Source organism: Eptatretus burgeri, chromosome 3, assembly GCF_056783735.1.
Source record: "Eptatretus burgeri isolate ZD-2024b chromosome 3, Ebu_testis_v1, whole genome shotgun sequence".
In the NCBI taxonomy this organism is placed as follows: domain Eukaryota; kingdom Metazoa; phylum Chordata; class Myxini; order Myxiniformes; family Myxinidae; genus Eptatretus; species Eptatretus burgeri.
The window spans coordinates 18,744,309-18,763,797 of NC_140963.1; the positions used below are offsets into that span (position 1 = coordinate 18,744,309).

Here is a 19,489-nt window from a genome sequence, read left to right on the forward strand (position 1 = left end):
TAAAAGGTAATTCATTGTCAAAACGAATATGATGTAGTTTGGAAGAGCAAAGCAATTTCCTTCTTGTGACTCACAGCTAAAAGATGAGCCTGGTGTTGGCTTTACAGTTAAGGTGGCTGCCTTAAGATCTCCGCGTCTTGAGTTTGAGCCCCTGCCGTGGCGTTAAATAACATCAGGTTGGTTGACTCAGCCTGCCATCCTTCCGAGGTCGGCAAAATGAGTACCAGCTTATTGGAAACAGGGGGCACTGCATCAGTGGCACAGCTGTGCTCCCAGTAATGATGCAACCAGCAGCCACAGGCTGCATTCAAAATATGTGTTAAAGCTCAACGATGGATGGTTACACAAAGCTGTGTGGTTGATTGTATCTGTTCACTATATCAGCTTCTTAAAAATACAACAGGCCGCTGTTTTACATTATTTCTGGGTCACAGCTTTGCCACCCTTTACAGAATATTGCTGGAATTCAAAATTTGGCTGGAGTACCAGCACACAATGACCTATTCTTTTCAGAAGATATCATGGGATCTTTAATGTAGACAAGTCTACAGGTGAGCAGTTGGGACAAAGTTTCATGTTACACATGCACCTACCCCCAACATCCCCAACCCCTCCACACCTCCATCCATGAAGGATGGTATCCTCTTTTATGGAATGACCTGCATGCAAAATACCTGGATGACAGTTTATAGTCGCGTTGTGGATTGAAACCAAGCTAAACAGCTCAATGGAGAAAATTATACCTCCTACATGGCAGCCACAATGTCAGTATCATGGGTGGAATCAATGGAAGGTGGAAATCAACAAAATGTTGATTAAAGTATGCTAACCACAGTGGGAAGCAAGACGCTGAAGTTTCCAGTGTTAACTCTTCATCAGAGCATCGCAACAACAAGAATTGATGCAAACTTGCATGCACAAACGAACCTCAGTGTTCTCCAGCCTCCTAGCCTTCTCCATACTTGTAAAAACAATATATTCTCTTTCAATGCTGTAAATGATTCTCCAACCAATCCTTCCGTGTCTTCTTCTTCCATTCCTCTTTTTTCTTGACAAGATCAAGGCGAACATGATGAGAGCGAGACTCAAGCCTCCCATGTGACTTTAAACCTTTCTCCATTCTCACTTTAAACTACCTTCACAATAGGGTTACCCTGAGGAGTTTCTTTTCCAGCACTGTAATACATGAGATCTATGTGTGAGGCTGGTTTCATTAATCTGCACGGAACCCAATTTTTTTTTAGTCCTTTCTCTTTTCTTAGTTTATCTTGACTGCAGTTAAGGTCAACTGGACTAGCCCATTGTATGACATCCTGTAAGATGTCTGGTGTGGTATACAGATACCTGCCCAGGAGTAATTATATATGTATCATATATTGTGAGTTTGAGAAGTTACAACTGGACCAAATTATTGGTCCAAGGAAGATAAACCAGTAGTTTAATAAATGCATCCAACACAATAATTGTTCTTCGTTCAAACCAAAACAATTGTTTATTATTAGTTCTAAGAAATGAAACACTACATATCTATACAAAAGCAGTTAAGGAAGATAAACTGAAATTTTAAATGTGCTCCAGCTCTTCCTTAATACTGAGTTCACAAAGAAAGATGATGATCAATCATGGCATGTCTGCACACGCAAGGAAGTATGAAGTCAAAGATTAAATCATCAAATATCTGTATTATTGCTAGAATACGTGACTTTCAAAATGATGTATGAATGCTAAATTAGGTATTTTGTGCATGTGCTGTGTGTTTACACTGACTCAGTTCTGCTTACAAAGCAATTTTAACCTGTCGGTGCTTGCGCGAAATCTGGATCAAGTCGAATTTTACACATAACTTTCAGCATTAGATGGCAGAGTGGTAATTTCAAGATGGTGAACCATAATTGTGTTCCTGAAGGAAAATCGGACTCATGAGAATTTTGGAAAATCGGACCCACCACCTCTCCTCCCAGGAGTCTGGTTCGCACCATTAGCTGTTTATACAATTAGCTCCCGGTGACAGTGGATATAACACACATAGACACGCACACAAACTGACTCTTCTCCTTTCGCCAATGGATGCAAAAATGTAGTATAAAATTCCTCTTGTGGCCCAGGAACCCAACAAACTAAATATATATATATATATATATATATATATATATATATATATATATATATATATATATATATATATATATATATATATATATATATATATGACACTCACAGCCCAAAAAACCACCACTCCCACCACCTCCCCACCTTCTCCCAAACATGAGTATTAGTAAATATCTTAATTTAAAACCTACCCTGTGCGTTGACAAGCCCCAGATATGACCTCTCCATCTGTGTTAAGAAGCACGACGGTTTGGTTAGAATGCATCATCTTCGGCCTTTCATGTGACTACATCGCCGGGAGTTTTTGCAACATGGACTGTAAAATATAAACTCATTGGACGAGTTGATCAGGAAGTTCTCCAAATGTTTCATTGTGCAGAGCACACCCTTTTCTCGCAAGTAAGCTTACAAGTACTTACAGCTTCTTTAAAAGTTTTTTTTTAGCCATTTCATTCTGCAATCCTTATCTGGGAGGCATGAAAGATGCCCCAGGCCAACCCTATTTACTTCATTACTTGTAGCTTCTGCGCATCATGCCGAGCAATCTTGGTGGAAATACATCATTTTTAAAGACCCGCATTAGTCAGTGAAATCTCAAGTATTTTAGTCATAGCTTTTCAACATCATTGCCTAAACTACTCAATGAATTTTACTGTTCATACTTGATTATTTCATGTTTGAGTTTTCATTATTGTAAAAGGATCATTGGGCATCATGAGTATTTATAATTGCAATATCAATATGAGATGGTCCTTGCTTTTGTCATTCTGTAAAAAACGATTCCATTTTAACTACCATTCATAGAATCACCTGGGAGAACATAAATATGATGAAAGATCATTATTTTGCTTGACATCATAGTGGATTAGCTTCTGTAAGATTGATTCTTGGATATACCTCAATGTGTCATACGTATTTAAATGCAGATCTTTATACTTAAATCATAATGGAAGGATCATGCTTAAAGCATAAAAATGAAGAGGCAATAAAAAATTTCAGCATCAGAAATATATTTGATCCATCTCTAAATTTTTATATTGGAAGGACTTTTTAAATGGAAGATGCTTTTATTGCATCATAAACATCTTTAAATTCCACTTAAATCTGTTATTTAGGATATGGAAAAATATACAAATTAACAAATGAAAATGTCAAGCAGAGACAATTATGTACAGTGGTGGCCTGATGGTGATGATATTAGACTGGTACCCCAGAACTCGGGGGTTCATATACAGCTAAACATACCATTTGAAGGCTTTGGATTTCACCCTCCTGGGAACTTCAGGAGAATTACCATGCAAGTTTCAAATGGTTTATTACTAACGCTTGGAGCGTTAAACTACCTGCCTCACTCATTTTAATTATTGCTGTTTCTTTATTTCTCTCTTTCTTTATCTATCTGTCTAAGGAGAAGTGAATTCTTGCCAAAAGTTTTCTGTAAGGCTCACTTGGCTGCACCTGGATGTGTTTGAGGGTTGTGGAGTAGCAGCTGAAACCCGAATCCTATCCAGGTTCCTCCTGATGACTCCATATTTGCTCTTTGCTTATTCAGGTTCCTTCTGACTGCAATGCAGTATTTGGTCTTCCGTTTGCTTAGTCTGGCTTACATGTGTGTGAAAATGCATTTGCTCATACCAGCACAAACTAGCGGTTTGTGTTGGCAGCACAACAGAATAAAAACAAAGGATAAAATGATTAGCATTATCCACCATGAAGGATCACAAGGTGCTGTTTTGGGCTTTACCCTATTTTTGGGGGTACTGTTTTGGGCTTTACCTTTCCTTATTTTTGGTTCTGTTTTGGGCTTTTCCTTTACCTTTTCTTTATTTTATCGTTTTAGCCTTTACGCTCCATCAGAGGCTCTTTGCTCCGGAGAAGGGTAAATCCCAAAACGTCTGCATCTTATGATCTTTTATGAAAGATAAATCTAACCATTTTCTTATTGCTTTTACACCAGGCCAAATATATTGATTACTCTTAATGCCTTCAGGGCAACTTGAGATTGGCTATCAAGAAGTGTTACTCAAATTCCTCCGATTTAATTAATAAAGAATCAACCAGACTCGGTGGTGTAATTACTTCTGCCACCAAAGGTGGACGGAGGTTGTATTTTCATCCCTGTCTGTGAGCAGGATATCTCACAAAGTTGTGGATAGATTCATACAAAATTTCGTGGACAGGTTGGGTGTATGACAAGGACGAAATGATTAGATTTTCGCGAAGATCCGAAATCGGATCTGGATACGAGATTAAAAAAAAATTATCTATGTGATCCTTCAGCATTGAGAGATGGGACCAAAAACAATACGTAGCATGATATTTCAAAAAGTTGTGGACGAGTTATGAAAAAACTTGGTGGATGAGTTGGGTAGGTGATGAGACCAAGCCGATCCAATTTTGATTCAGGTCCGGATCCAGGTCTGGCCTATCAGTGGGATACAAAACGTAAAATGTTCAGCCTGGCAGAGGTTAGTGCTCGACCAAGTGCCGTTCTAGTTGTTAAGAGCGTCCGCTCTAAATCTGAGAGTTCGGCGGTTCAAACCCAGCTGAGTCGTATCGGTCTAAAAATAAAATGGGACATGCTGCTTCCTTGCTTCATCGAGCCCCGGACAGCTTCAAGACATTTGTAGTAATATTCCCAGGGATGTTTTTTTAAGATCTCTGTAAGGTTCTCTTTTTATCATTCCCATTTCTCCAATCATCACTGGTACAATTTTGGATCTCTTCAGCTTCCAGGATCTTTTCACTTCATTTTTGAGATCTTGCTATTCGGTCATTTTCTTGATTTCTGCATCATTTAGGCCCAAATCGCTGGGTACTGACACCTCAATTAGCAATGCCTTCTTTTCTTTTTTGTACCACATTACTTTATCTGGTCGCAATGCTTTGTTTTCTATGTTCATGCTCGATGGAATTATTAGGTCATACGTGAACATTACTTCCTGGTTTTTAGTGATTGCTTTTGGTTCATGTTTCCATGAGTTTTCTGCAACTGGGATATTGAGACTTTTGCAGATGTGCCAATGGATTACTCTACATACCTCGTTATGCCTTTGGATGTAGTGCTGTTCTGACATGTATTTTTACATCCTGATAGGAGGTGGCTCGTACTTTCTGTTTTTACCTTGTAGAACCTACACTACTCCGATTGACTCAGTCGCACCATTTTCTGAAAGCCATTGGTGTCATGTACTTGGTCTTGGGCATTTATAATGATTCTTTCTCCATCTCAGTTGAGCTGACCTCTTCTCAGCCATTCCAAAGAGCCTTCCTTGTCTATTCCCAATCTGTCCAACTCTTTTTTTTTCTTTTTTTTATACCTTCCTGCTCTTTTGTCGTTTTCACAGTTGGCGGTGTATATCTGTTGATATTTTGTTTTATATTTTTATTTTGTCTTTTTTTGCAATTCTTGGGGCTGTATTAGTTGTGGCTGTTGTACTTTTCTCCTATTCAGCAAATCCTACAGTTGTCATTCTGTGCACTTGGTAGAGCTCCATCAGGCCGCTACTGCCTTCTCGTCTCGGTTGGTACATTCTCAGGATGCATTGATTTTTGTGGAACATTTTGTGGATAGTGAAGAGTTTCCTTGTTTTGATATCCAGTATATTGATTTCTGCTTGTGGTCAGTTTATTATTCCATAGCTGTACTAGAATACTAGTATTGCGAGTTGGTTTATGGCTTTGATTTTGTTCCTTGGAGAAGGATATGTTTTCAGGATCAGCCTCGTTCTACGCAGGTATTCTTTGGAAATTGCTTTGTGCATTTATTTGTGATATTTGATTGCCCTCTTCTACTCCTAGGTATTTATATGATGCTTCGTTGTCGAGCTCCTGTATTGTTGTATTTGTGTCAATTTTTACATTGTCTGTTTTTGTTGGTCTACCTTGTATGAATGTGCACTTGGCACACTTATCAAGGCCAAATTCCATTTGAATGTCATCAGAGTACTGTTTCACTAATTTGAGTTGTTCTGCCAATTTCTCTTCGTTTGGTGCAAAAAGTTTTAAATCATCCATGTAAAGAAGATGTGTCATCTTTCTTGTTTCTATGGAAGTTCGCTTATTTGTCAGGATATATCCATGTACTTGCTCATTAATGAGGTTGCTCAGTGGATCCAGGGTCAGGCAAAACAGAAAGGGCGAAAGGCTGTCTCCCTGGAATATCTCTCGACGTATCTTCACCCCATGGTATTTCAATCTGTCCTTCTGAGTGCTGTCATATCAACGTGGTATTCCAAAGCTCCATTGCTTTCTCTATCAGTTTGATTATTTGGGGGTTGATCTTGTACAATTGAATGCATTTTATCATCAATAAATGTGGGACACTATCAAAAGCTTTCTTGTTGTCTATCCATGCTGTGGATAATTTGGTTCTTCTTGTATTGCAATTTTCGAGTATGGCCTTGTTTAGTCATAGGTGGTCTACTGTTCCATAGCATCCTCTCTTGCATCCCTTCTGTTCTGCCGTTAGGCCTCCTAGTGTTACGTGACGGAATATCATTTCTGTGAGGATTCCCATCAGAAGTTTGTACATTGTTGGTAGAGAGGATATGGGTCTATACTTGTGAGGTAGTTGGGTGTCTTCAGATTTTGGAATGAAGAAGGTGTTACCTTCTGTGAGCCACTCATCCAAGGTCTCCTTCCCTTGCATACGTTCATTGAATGCTCAACATAGTGATTGTGTGGAGAATCCAGTTGCTTTAGCTGGAAGTTTGGAATTCTATCCGGGTCTGGGCTTTTAGAGTTTGACATTTTTGGTAGTTTTTATATTCCCCCCCCCCCTTCATTAAGTGTCACTGCAGGCATTTCCTAAAGATGTTTTTTTTTCTCCAAGTTTTGGATTCATTCCTCCTCTTTGCTGTGTTAGTTTGGGTATTCATAGATTCCTTTCAGGAAATTTTCAAGTTTATCTTTCTTGGGGGGATTTGATACGTTTTGCTTTTGTTTCCCGAGTTTGCGGTAGAATCTTTTTGGGTTATCTTCAAACATGCGGTTTTGTTTTCTCTCATTGTTAACTTCGTCATTGTTTTTTTGTTGTTGTTTTTATCTTTATGGCGGTCATTTAGATTTTGAGTTTGCTTTCAGAAACCATTATCTCTACGTCTTTATTTCTAATTTTGTATTTGTTTTTTGGATTCTGCTCATTAGCTTTAAGCTTCGATTTCCCCATATAGTTTGCAGTATTTGTCTTGTTTATTTTCCCAGTTGCTCCCTTTGTGTCTCTTGTCTGTTTCCATGGTGGTGTCTGGTCTCTGTCTGTATGGGCTGATTTGCTCTTCTTGTGATGTTGTTTTCCCATTACTTTTTCTTGTATGAGCAGTGCTGCTGCAAAGCTCATGGTGTTGAGTGTCAGCTCCATTATGAGCCTTAGACATGGTATAATTTTTTTTTTTTTTTAATGACTGGCAGATCATAATATTTCTTGATAAATTAGCATTATGGAATGGTAATTAGGGATTATCTGCCACAGTAAATGACGAAAATAATTCGCATTTCGAGAGGTGAGGAGGTGGAAGTGATGAATATGAGAAAAGAAAAAAAGGATTTCTCTACAAACAACACAACAATACTATTTAGGTGGAACTTTGAAGGTCCCTAATACAAAACTGATGGGGATTTATTGTAGATTGGTGTGGACATGATGATGTGTATTGTAAATGTTACATTCATAGGTTTCAACTGTTTTAATGCTGTTGTCTTTTTCTTATCATCATTAATGTCTGATAAACATGAGGAACAACTGAAGCGAAAAACTCTGACTCCTCATATGGGCCAGAGCTCTTTCCCGGCCTCTGGCGTGAACAGCCGGAGAGCCTGCAGTTGGCGTGCGGTGATGAGCTGAAACTGACGGGGTTTGCGGTGGCACGGCGTTGTGGTGAGGAGCCTTCTTTGCTTCGTGGTGATGCTGAATTTAGTGCCCCAGAGCAGCTTGGCACAGAAGCTGCAACCATCAACACAGATATGTGGCCAGTGGGTCTGCTGGCAATCGTTGTGTACGTATATATTTTCATTAAAATGTAGTATTTATTTGGGTATTATCTTTTATATATGCTGTTTTTGGTAGAAATGTTTTTCATATTGTTGTTTCCATTCTCTTCTGTCTTATTTTTATTTTGGCTTCTCTCATTTTTACTTGGGGTCATCACAATGCTGATGGACCTATCCATCCATTCATCAGGACCAACTCCGTGCAGAACGTTGGTGCTGCCTTAGCAATTTCCTTGGTTATTGGGCATAATCCTGGACAGGTTGCCACTCCGACACAGGATACTAGAGTGTACGAGGTGCAGTGGAACACGAGAAGCAAGCGTGCCAGCATCAACTCTGCTTTATTGCGCGTCCGGAAGTACATTCCTGCCACCCCTAGCGGGCGAGACATGATATACGAAAACCCAATCACGTGATACAGCATATTCCTCCCCCCGTAAAATGACAAGTCAAATGATGAAAGGACAATCATAACATGACCACCCGAAACCAATCAGCACTCATAATCCTCCAAGTACCGCGCCGCACCCTGACCCGCCACGGACGGGCAGCGCCGCCAGACAGTCCAGGCTCAGACGCCTCCCGGCTCGGGCGAGGTGACACCCTCGCCGGACTCGCGCCATCCCAAATAACAACCGCCCCCGGCCGACCAGCCTGCCCGACGTCCCCGGGTAGGACAGAATCAGGCGAAGACCCCCTGGGCGTCGGCACATCCGGCCCTGGCGATAAAACGTCTGGCGCCGGCGACATTACAGGTGGGGGTCCCACATCGTTCGGCCCGGAGGGGGGGGGTGTGGGGGGGTGACGCTGGATAGCGATCATGCATCTGGTCCACGTGCCGCTTCCACACTTCCCCACCATCAGTCCGCACCATGCAATTCGCCGGCCCCAGTACCACAGAGACCACAGCCGGCACCCATTTGGAACTGTGGAAATAATCGCGCACCATTACCCGCTGTCCCACATCGAAGCCGCGCAGCCGCGTCGGACGCAACACTGCCCCACTCCCCGACCCTCCAGGTCGCAGCAAATCCAGTCTGGACCACAATGCCCGTCCATAGAGACGAATGGCAGGCGAATCACCCGTGACAGGATGAATTGCGTTCCTGTAATGGAGCAAAAAGACATCGACCACCGTCTGCACAGGTGCAACACCCCCCCCCCCCTGCGCAAAGCCCGTTTCAACATCTTAACAAACGACTCAGCTTGCCCATTCGTCTCAGGATGATACGGTGTGGAGCTTAGATGTCGAATACCATTTTGGCGCATAAAGTCATCAAATACACCCGCGATGAACTGCGGACCGTTATCAGAGACCAGGATCTCCGGTAACCCTTTATTAGCAAAGATCGTCCGCAGTTTCTCTATTGTAATGTTTGCTGATGTATGCTGCATTACTACAACCTCCGGCCATTTAGAGAATGCATCGATCACAATCAAAAACATTTTGCCATTAACCGGCCCCGCAAAATCTACATGGACCCTCTGCCAGGCTCTGTCTGGGGTAGGCCATAGTCCCGAAGCTCGACGCGGGTTATCAGCATCTGTTTGGCACGTGGCGCAACGCTTAACCAACTGCTCAATGTCTTTGTCCAACCCCGGCCACCACAACAGTCTTCACGACGCCAAGGTGACTGACATGCAGTTCTTCCAAACACCGCTGCCTGAACTTCGGTGGAATCACTGTCCTCATTCCCAACATAATGCACCGTTGGACCAACGACAGCTCCGCTGCGCGTGACGTGAAAGGTTGAAATGCCGGTGTCGAAGGTAGATCGCTCCAATTCCCCGTAAAAATCGCCTGGACGACACGGGCGAGCACCGGATCACGAGCCGATTCCACCGCGACCTGTCTGGCCGTGACCGGCCCGCTTTGGACCTGGCCCAGCGCGAACACGTCGACCCGGTCGCCCAGCTCAGACGCAGCTGGACCCTCTGCACACGGCAAGCGTGAGAGCCCGTCGCAGTTAGCATGCTTCTCGGTGCTTCGGAACTGAATATCATAATCGTAAGCACCAAGAAAAAGACACCACCGCTGTATTTGCGTGGCCACTACCACCGGCACCCCGCGTTCGGGTCTCAGGATGAATTGAAGCGGTTTGTGATCTGTCTGCAAAGTGAAATGCCGCCCCAGCAGGTATTGATGAAACCTCCGCACACCCCAGACGAGGCCGAGAGCCTCGCGCTCGATCTGGGCATATTCCCGCTCTGCTGCGGACAGGGTCCGGGATGCAAAACAAACAGGCCGCTCGGAACCATCGTCCATCCTGTGGGAGAGCACTGCCCTGATGACATATGCAGAGCTGTCGCATGCCAATAGGAGCGGACGCGCAGGCTCGTAGTGCACGAGGACCGTATCCTCTGTGAGCAGCCGCTTGACGCGGTCGAACGACGCCTGGTGTGCAGGCCCCCAAGCCCAGCACTCGTCCTTCCTGAGCAACCGTGTTAACGGCGCAAGTTGTGAGCTGAGCCCTCGCACAAACCTTTGATAATACTGGGCCATACCAATGAACGAGCGCAGCTGCATCTTGTCGCGAGGCGGTGGCATGTGTTGAATCGCTTCCACCTTCCGAGGACCTTTCAACAGCCCCTCCGGCGTGATGATGTGCCCGAAGTATTCCAAGCGCTGCTTGAAGAACGCGCACTTGTCCCTGTTCAAGCGCAGGCCGCACGCTTCTAGCTTTGTCAGCACTTGGGCAATGTTCGCAAGGTGCTCGTCCGCCGTTTTCCCCGCAATGAGCACATCGTCCAGGTAGGTCTGAGCGGCCAGGCCAATGCAAACCTGATCCATGGCTTTCTGCCACAAGGCTGGGGCCGAAGCAATCCCAAAACAGAGTCGGGTATATCGATTGAGCCCTTGACACGTGTTGATTGTCAAAAGCTCGCTACTCCCGGGATCCATCGCCAGGTGAAAATATGCATCACGCAGGTCTAGCTTCGTGAAGTATTGACTCCCCGCCAATCGCGCATATATTTCATCGATTGACGGCAGTGGATATTGCTCCACGCTGAGCCCCGGGTTAACCGTGGATTTGAAGTCCCCGCACAATCGGACGTCTCCATTCTGTTTCAGCACCGTGACAACCGGGGTGGCCCAATCTGAGTACGACACCCGTTCGATCACTCCACAGGCCTCTAGCCTATCCAGTTCACCCTTGACCTTGTCCCGCAGGGCATACGGCACCGGACGTGGTTTACAAAAACGAGGTAACCACCCCCTCCTTCAGGAAGAGTTTTGCCTCCATGCCCTTGAGTTTCCCAAGGTCGTCGCAAAACAAACCTTGATGTCTTTGAAGAATCTTCTCCAACTGATCCTCCCACCGGCTCAGCATGGGTTGCACAAGGTGAACTGCGGCCAAGTCTAGCCTGATGTGGGCCAGCCAATCTCGGCCGAGGAGAGAATGTCCCCTCCCCCGCACGACGTACACCCGAAGCGTGGCGACCTGGCCTTGGTACCGCACAGACACGTCTGCCATCCCGACTGGCGTTATCTTCTCGCGGGTGTACGTGAACAGTGTGAGGTTGGACCTGATAAGCTTCAGGCTGTTGAGTCTACGCGCGGTCTGTTCGCCGATGATCGACACAGCCGCTCCCGTATCGACCTGGAACATGATCAGTGTTTTGTTAACTTCGACTTCCACCGTCATCGGGCGCGCCGCCGCCGGGCCAATTGAAAACAGGCCCATCAACGGCCGCCGGTTCCGCCCCGGGTCGCCTCACACATCGCCATCCATGACCCTAATGGTGGCCGGCGCCCCACGGCACACACGCTTCAGATGACCCACCTTGTGACAATTTAAACACACGGTGCCTTTATACGGGCACGCACGGCGCAGGTGTCGACCTCTGCATCCCAAACACGCCCGCGGGGTCACCTCACCGCACGTGTGGCCACGCGGCGACGTCCGACCCGCACCGAAGGTCGTGCGCGCTTCCCTGGGTGCTCGCGACCCCGCGTGGCCGGTGATGGCCCGAACATCCCCGCGAGTCTGCTCGACCACTGTAGCCGTGCTGACCGCCGAGTCGAATGTAATGGCTTCACCTTTCAGCCGTAGAACCGCCGAAACCATCTTCGCATCTTGTAAACCAGCGATAAAACGACCTCTGAGCCGAGCTGGACGCTACCTTGCCGTGAACTTGCAGGCCACGGAAGAATGCTTAATCTGCGCCACGAAATCTGCGACGCGTTCCTCTGCCCCTTTCGAGAGGCAATCGAACTGGTATCGAGCGAGTTGTAATGACTTCTCCGGCGCCATGTGTGCTTTCATCTTCTCCACAACGTCCCAAAACGACAGCCCGTCATCACGGGGCTTGTCCGATGCCACCAAATCACTCAGTAGTCGATAATGCTCCGCCGAAAGCGAAGCGAGCAAGATCGACTTCTGTTTGCTCTCGTCGACCACATCATTCGCGTGGAAATAGCATCCCAATTGCTCCGAAAACAATTTGAAGTCGTCTCCGACGAAAACGGGCACACGTCCGTTTTCAATCATCCTCGTCGCCAACTAGAGTGTACGAGGTGCAGTGGAACATGAGAAGCAAGCGTGCCAGCATTAACTCCGCTTTATTGCGCGTCTGGAAGTACATTCCTGCCACCCCTAGCGGGCCAGGCATGATATACGAAAACCCAATCACGTGATACAGCACAGATACCAGCAAGCTGGCACTCATTTTGTCGACCTCCGAAGGATGACAGGCAGAGTCAATCCCACCTGGTATTAATTCAACAGCCAAGCGGGATTTGAACTCAGGATCCTAGGATCCCAAGCCCACCACCCTAACCATGAAGGCCAACACCAGGCTGCTGATTGATCACCCTCCTTCATCTCCTCCTGTCAATGACCTATTCATCTTCCAATCCCACATCTTTGAAATCTCTCACCACCATATCCTTCCATCTGGTTTTCAGCCTTCCCCTTCTCCTTCTTCCTGGCAGTCCCATCTCCATCACTGGCCTCACAACATACTCTCTCTCATTAAATGACCAAACTAATTTCATCTATTCTCGGCTACTTTCTTTGATGCTTCCACAATCTTCACTCATCCCCTGATATACTGGTTCCTAATGTTTTCCTTTCTTATCACTTCACACATCCATCTCAGCATACAGATCTCATTTATATCTGGTTTCTGTTCGTCATTCTTTGATGTTGCTCAAGTCTTTGGTCTACTTGTCTTCATATCCTGAGCTTCCAGTACTTTTCTCAATTTCTCAAGATACTTAGCCATTCTATCATCATCCCCACAATACAGCTTAATGTCATCTGCAAACACCATGGCACTTCCTGTCTTACTTGCTCAGCTAGAACATTCATGATGATCAGGAAGAGGAAGAAGAAGGGGCTCAGTGCCGATCCTTGGTCCAATCAAACTTTAACTTCAAAACTCTCACTCTCTCCCACACTGCTTCTTCCTCTTGTCTGGCACTCCTTATACATGTCCTGCAATTGTTGTACATACTTCTCAGGGACTCCACAAATTCTTGCACATCTCCAGACTGCCTCCCGAGGCACCCGCCCGATCATAAGCCTTCTCGGTAGCAATGAATACAAACTTTAGTTACTTTGACCTTCCCGGTATTTCTCCATCACTTGTCTAAAAATAAATACATAAATAAATAAATAAATAAAGGACATCCGGGCATGAATCCGAATCGACGTTCGTGGTTTTCCACTATTTTTTTCATTCTCTGATCTATAACTCTTCCATATATTTAAGGTGGTATGTGGTAGGAGTTTAAATCCTCGGTACTTTATGCATTCTTGGATGCTGCCCTTTCCTTTACACGTTGGTACCAGAATAATTTTCCTCCATGCCCTTGGAATTTCCTCTCTTATCATAACAATTGAATAGTTGATTCAGGAACTGGACCCCATATTCACCGAGGTAGGTCCATACTTCCACTGGTATCTCACGAGGTCCCACTGCTTTGCCATTTTTCATGAGTCTCAGTACTGTTCTGATCTCTTCCAAATTAATCCTAGCTGTCATTCTTTGATTTACAACTCTCTCCTATGTCTTTATTTATTGGGTTTTCTTCATTCATAAGCCAGTTAAAGTATTGGGTGCACCTCACTTTGATTTGTCCTTTCACTGGAGTTGCACCATTTGCGTCCTTAATTATATGGACATTTTCCCACATCTTTTGTCAGTCTATTCCGAGCTCCTGCTATTATGAAGATGTCTTTTTGTCCCTCTTTAGTATCAGGACTTTCACATATTTCTTCCACAAGTTATGAATTATTCATTATAATGTGTCGATGTACAAGCCAAACAATATTTGTACAGTTTAGTGTTGAATGCATAGATTCTTTCCAGATTACACTGTAATAGCAGAAAAGAATATCGAAGCTGAACTACAGCAAAAGGACCAACCAATGCCAGCTCCCATAAGTTTTCATGGCGACCGTATTTCTGTTGCATGCCATGAGAGGAATATAACTTTGCAAGGCCTCACCCTAAGATCACTCCACAAAGGACAATTAGATAAAGCATATTGACCAGGTTAAGGTCAACAACAAGTAATGGACAATACCATACTGATTTGCCTGGGAACAAGAAGTTCTGAAAATGTGGTGTGCTTGGAACCCAAGTTTATTTTCGCATTCAGTCATTGCACATCACCAGTTTGTGCTTCTAATCACTCAGTTATTTGAACCATCAATTGGCTCCCTGCATGGAGGGGGGGGGGCATGGCATCAACCGATGGGGAGTGGGTTTGCGGTGGACAACTTATGGTGTCATGACTTTACCCACCAATGCAGGTGGACCTTCTTGATAACTTTAGCCACATTGTATTCATAAAGTTACACAGCAGAAATGGAAGCAAAAACAACTGCTTTAAATAAATTTAAAAAAACATTCTTCCATTACTGTCTATATTATATATTATGTTTCTTTCTGTGGTGTTTGGCAGATTAAGTGGAGTGTCTCCATTCTGGGCAAGTACGAAGGAGGAAATGGTGCAAAAGGTGATATCTGCCACCTGGGCCTTCCCTGACAGTTTCAGCAGTATCTCAAAAGGAGCTAAAGACTTCATCTCCAAACTCATCAAAAAATCTCCTGAGTATGTACAATAGGAAGTGTCGTAGTGAACAAAGGGGGCACCCTGGATACAACTGGTTTGTCTATGGAGCAATTAGGATTTGACAAGGGAGTGGAAAAAGCACCTAAATACCTATGTGGCTACATGCCAGGGGAGAGGCAAGGATGGGGGTTTGGGGGGGTGGGTGGGGGGGGTTGGTCGAGTGGAGTACATGCAGTTGATAAAGAAATACATGGCAGGAATATAGAAGTAAAGTAATAATTGGAGGTCTGTGTCCGTAATACCTGAAGAATTAAAATAAAAAAACTTGTACAATAGTTAAGCCTTCTCAATGTCCACAAACTCTAATACCCCCACCCCCTTGCTTCTCTAACCTCTTCCTCACCAACTGTCTTGGTGTAAATGTCCCATTCATCATCCCTCTACACTTTCTAATCCCCTGTTGTTATTTCCCTGTCTCCTGCTCCACACATTTCCTTATCCTTCCATCCAGAATCCTCTCTTGTAACTTCATGACATGACTTGCAAGTGTGATGCCTCGGTAACTCCAGATCTTGTACATCTCGCTTCCTCTTCCACATTGGAACAATAGACCAGTTTGCCACTCCTCCAGAACCATACCCCCTCTCATTTACAGGTTAAATTTTTCTACCCCCTCTCATTTCATACATTGAACAGCCTTTTCGTCCAACTGCCTCCAACTCCTTCTGCTGCAATTAATATGTCCACATGTATTTAATCAATGGCTAGCACCTTTCCCTTCCTCATATTATTTCATGGTGTTAGCACCTCCTCCTCTGTAGTCTCCACTACTTCCACATAGCTCGGAAGCTCCAGCTAGCCATTACTTCATCCCTAATTCAACAGCTCTTTGAAATAACTTTTCCAGACCTCCATTACCACTCCGCTCTCCATCGCTAATTATCCATCTCCATACTTGATCACCATCCCCCACTTCACATCCTTACCGTCCTCATCGCTGCCTTGGGCCAATTTATAGATAGTCTTCCCAACACCACCGTCTAACTTGATGTACACATCTGTTTCCATATCATTATTCGCCATATGCACAGCTCCTTGCTGCTTTCTTATTCTGCAGGTACAAGTGCAACAAACCTTCATCTGGTTGTCAACCTCCATCCTTTATTTTCTATCTCCTCTTCCAAACCACCTTCGCTACTTCCTCCGTCCACCATACCTAGTTTCTATTCCTTGAACATTGTACCCTTTCCTGATGTTGTTCCACACAAAACTACTGCAATTCTGCTGAAAGATTCTATGTACTTCTTCCACTCCTCCTCCAAGCCCTCGGCTTCCTCACAAAGTTCCTCATACTTTGCCTTCACCCTTTCCTTGTACTTTACAGGGACATTCTTTCCACTTCCACCACTTGATAGTCTTCCGACCCATCCTCTTAACATCATCTACACAAATATCAAGGTCCCCACGCATTTATTATGAAAGAATTCCTGTTTTTTTCCAGGATTTTTTTTTGAGGCAAAATTTTCATTTTTGAAAGTTACATTTTTCTACAGAAAATACAGTGAATAAGTTACTACCATCAGTTTTCCAAGCTGTTTTGTTGTACTGATAATAAGACTTGCTCTGACAATATAGTCATTATTGAGATAAAAAGGAAATTCCAACATACAGTACCCATTTCATTATGAAATTAAATATTACACCCCTAAGGCAGAGTGGCTGTATTGAATTCCACAGCTAGTTCAAATTTAATTGTGAAAATTAACAAAGACGCCTACAAACTCCTGGCACAAACAGTAACACAAAACATGATAAAATGTGGATGCACCAGAAGAGATTGATGTCGAGGCACAAGTTACCATTAACAGTCGAAGTACTGTCGGATCCCGCTATTTGAGGAATAACTATTCGCGAACCCTTGCTTCCACCTTCGCTGCCCTGTGCTTCGCAAATTCGTGTTCTGCTGCCTGCAAATTTGCTGCCCTCATGAATCACGAACCGCCAGGAACCTATCTCCGCTCTTTCCATTGAAACAATGCCCTGACATTTGCAGATTTGATATTCGCAGTATTTTTCAGGAATGTATCTCCCGCGAATAGTGGGGTCCGACAGTATTGTTCACAAGATAAATAATTATACGAGGTAATTTTGCCTTATTTTCATCCAATTCTGATTTACACTTGTGTTTCTCAGCTTTAAGTGGGTCTTGGCCGCTGTTGATGCCAATCCGCTAAGATAAAACGATACATGTGGCACGTGCTTAATGCATGTATTATTAAAAATGGCAACATGAAAAAAAAGCATCAGGATCTGAGTAAATGTTGCTCAGCTATGAAAGTTTACCAAGTTTAGACAAAAATAATTCTCATCAAAATGTCAAATCAATTCTGTACATATCCTCCAACACAATGTCTAAATTAGGTCGGTCTACATGCCCAAGAGAGACATCGAGACCTCGGGATAAGAAATTATAATGGGAAACGATAAGCATTCTTAATCATCCCTCATCCATAGTTATTCCTCACCTTACCCAAGTGACCGCCCAAAACATGGTCCATCCATCCATTGGGACCATACTCTTAGTGGGGTGGCTTAGCCCAAATATTCAAAAGAATTGTGCATTTTGTGATACAAGCACCAAATTTGGCACAAATGTACATTAATATGTTGCGAACATTTTCAGATATTTGGCCACTTGAAATTCTCTCTTTATGTCCGCCATATTGGATTTCAAAATGGCCGCCACTTGAAATCTACATTTGCTATTATCTCTGGACATAATGCAGCTATTTACTTGATTCTGGTATCTAAATGTATGTTTTTGGGGGCAAGGAATCCAATGGTCGTGGCCATGATCCGGCACTCACACAGTGATCCGGCACTCACACATGATCCCACACAGTGGCCATGATCCAACACTCAATGGACGTCGTGAAGAATGCTGTGGAACACCTGAATCCTGGACAGACACCAGTGGTCACCATTGATCAGCCACTGTTTGTTTTGGCCAAGCAGATACAGTGGAAGTGGCCAGAGAGCAATGGTGAAGACCAGATAGTGGTGATGTTTGGTCGCCTCCACATAGAGATGGCGGCACTGAGGACACTGGGGGACTGGCTGAAAGGGAGTGGTTGGGTGCAAGCACTTGTGCAAGCCGAGATTGCGACAGCAGGGACAGCAGACTCATTCCTGCGAGCATCCCATGTCTTGCGCACAAGAAGAGCACATCAAGTGACTGCAGCAGCACTGTACATTCTGCAACATGGTGCCTACAACCACTACTGTCTGGGAGAAACCAGGGATGCAGAGGACCTTCTGGAGTTTGAAGACTGGTGTTGCCAGAGAGGAGAAGACATCCCCCAGTTTCACTACTGGGCAACTGTGCTGGAACTACAACTGTTGGTTCTAGTGTATGTGCGTTCTCTCAGTCAGGGATCGTTAATGATGTACCTTGATGCTCTGACAGAGCTGGTCCCCTGGTTCCATGCACTGGATCACACCCACCATGCCAGGTGGATACCAGTGCACCTGAAGGACATGGCCGAACTCACCATCAAACACCCAGATGTAGCCAGGAAATTCAGGGAAAGCCACTTCACCGTTCAGAAAACACAGAGGGTGTTCTCTTCAATCCTGATTGACCAGGCACATGAGCAGAATAATGCCTGCATCAAAGGAGACGGTGGAGCAGTTGGGCTCACTGACAACCCTAGTGCTCTACGTCACTGGATGGTTGCGGGACCAGAAGTTGCCAGGGTGATCGAAGAATTCCAGGATGGGAATCAACACTGGAGACGGCAAACAGCAGACACACGTCATCATGATCAGACGCCAAGTGTACAGGCCTCATTTGTGAAAGATGTTCGCTCTCTCGTCGGTGTCATAGAGGAGATGGGCAACCCATTCGAGGAGGAGAGTCAGGATGTAGTCAAACTGGACACAAAGGAGATCGCAGATCCTGCTGCTGTGGAGACCATGATGAATGCCAAGAGGATTGGCCAAGAGCAGTTTGAGGCTTTCACCAGAGAGTGTCTGTTGGACAGAACAAAGGCAGTGGACGCATCCATTCCTCGTAACAAGCTGAAGGTGTTCAGCACTTCCACTCCAAGAAGCCAGAGCATAGGTCAGCAACAGCTCGCCTCCATCAAGAATGACCGTGAACTCTTCGCACGCCTGTACATTGGCTGCCAGACGAGGGATGGAAACCTTGAGGAGTTCTTTTGTCAGGAGAATCAGGCATGTCCTCCTGCATTGTCTGATGGTGGAAGCCTCTGCACTGGTACCAAGAGTGATCTCCTCACATGCTTGGAAGAAGTCTCCGACGGAAAGACAGAGACTCCTGTCATGACCTGTATTGTGCTTGAT

General features: G+C 44.7%; 1 protein-coding gene across 1 annotated transcript in view; it reads left to right on the forward strand.

Moving 5' to 3' along the window:
- Positions 1–19,489, forward strand: part of LOC147029487 (uncharacterized) — a 68,084-nt gene that overhangs the window by 30,029 nt on the left and 18,566 nt on the right. Inside the window, exons 5-6 of the mRNA XM_085872130.1 lie at positions 7,915–8,102; positions 15,014–15,163. Of these exons, the coding sequence (XP_085728256.1) occupies positions 7,915–8,102; positions 15,014–15,163 (338 nt within the window). The remainder of the gene's footprint in view (positions 1–7,914; positions 8,103–15,013; positions 15,164–19,489) is intronic.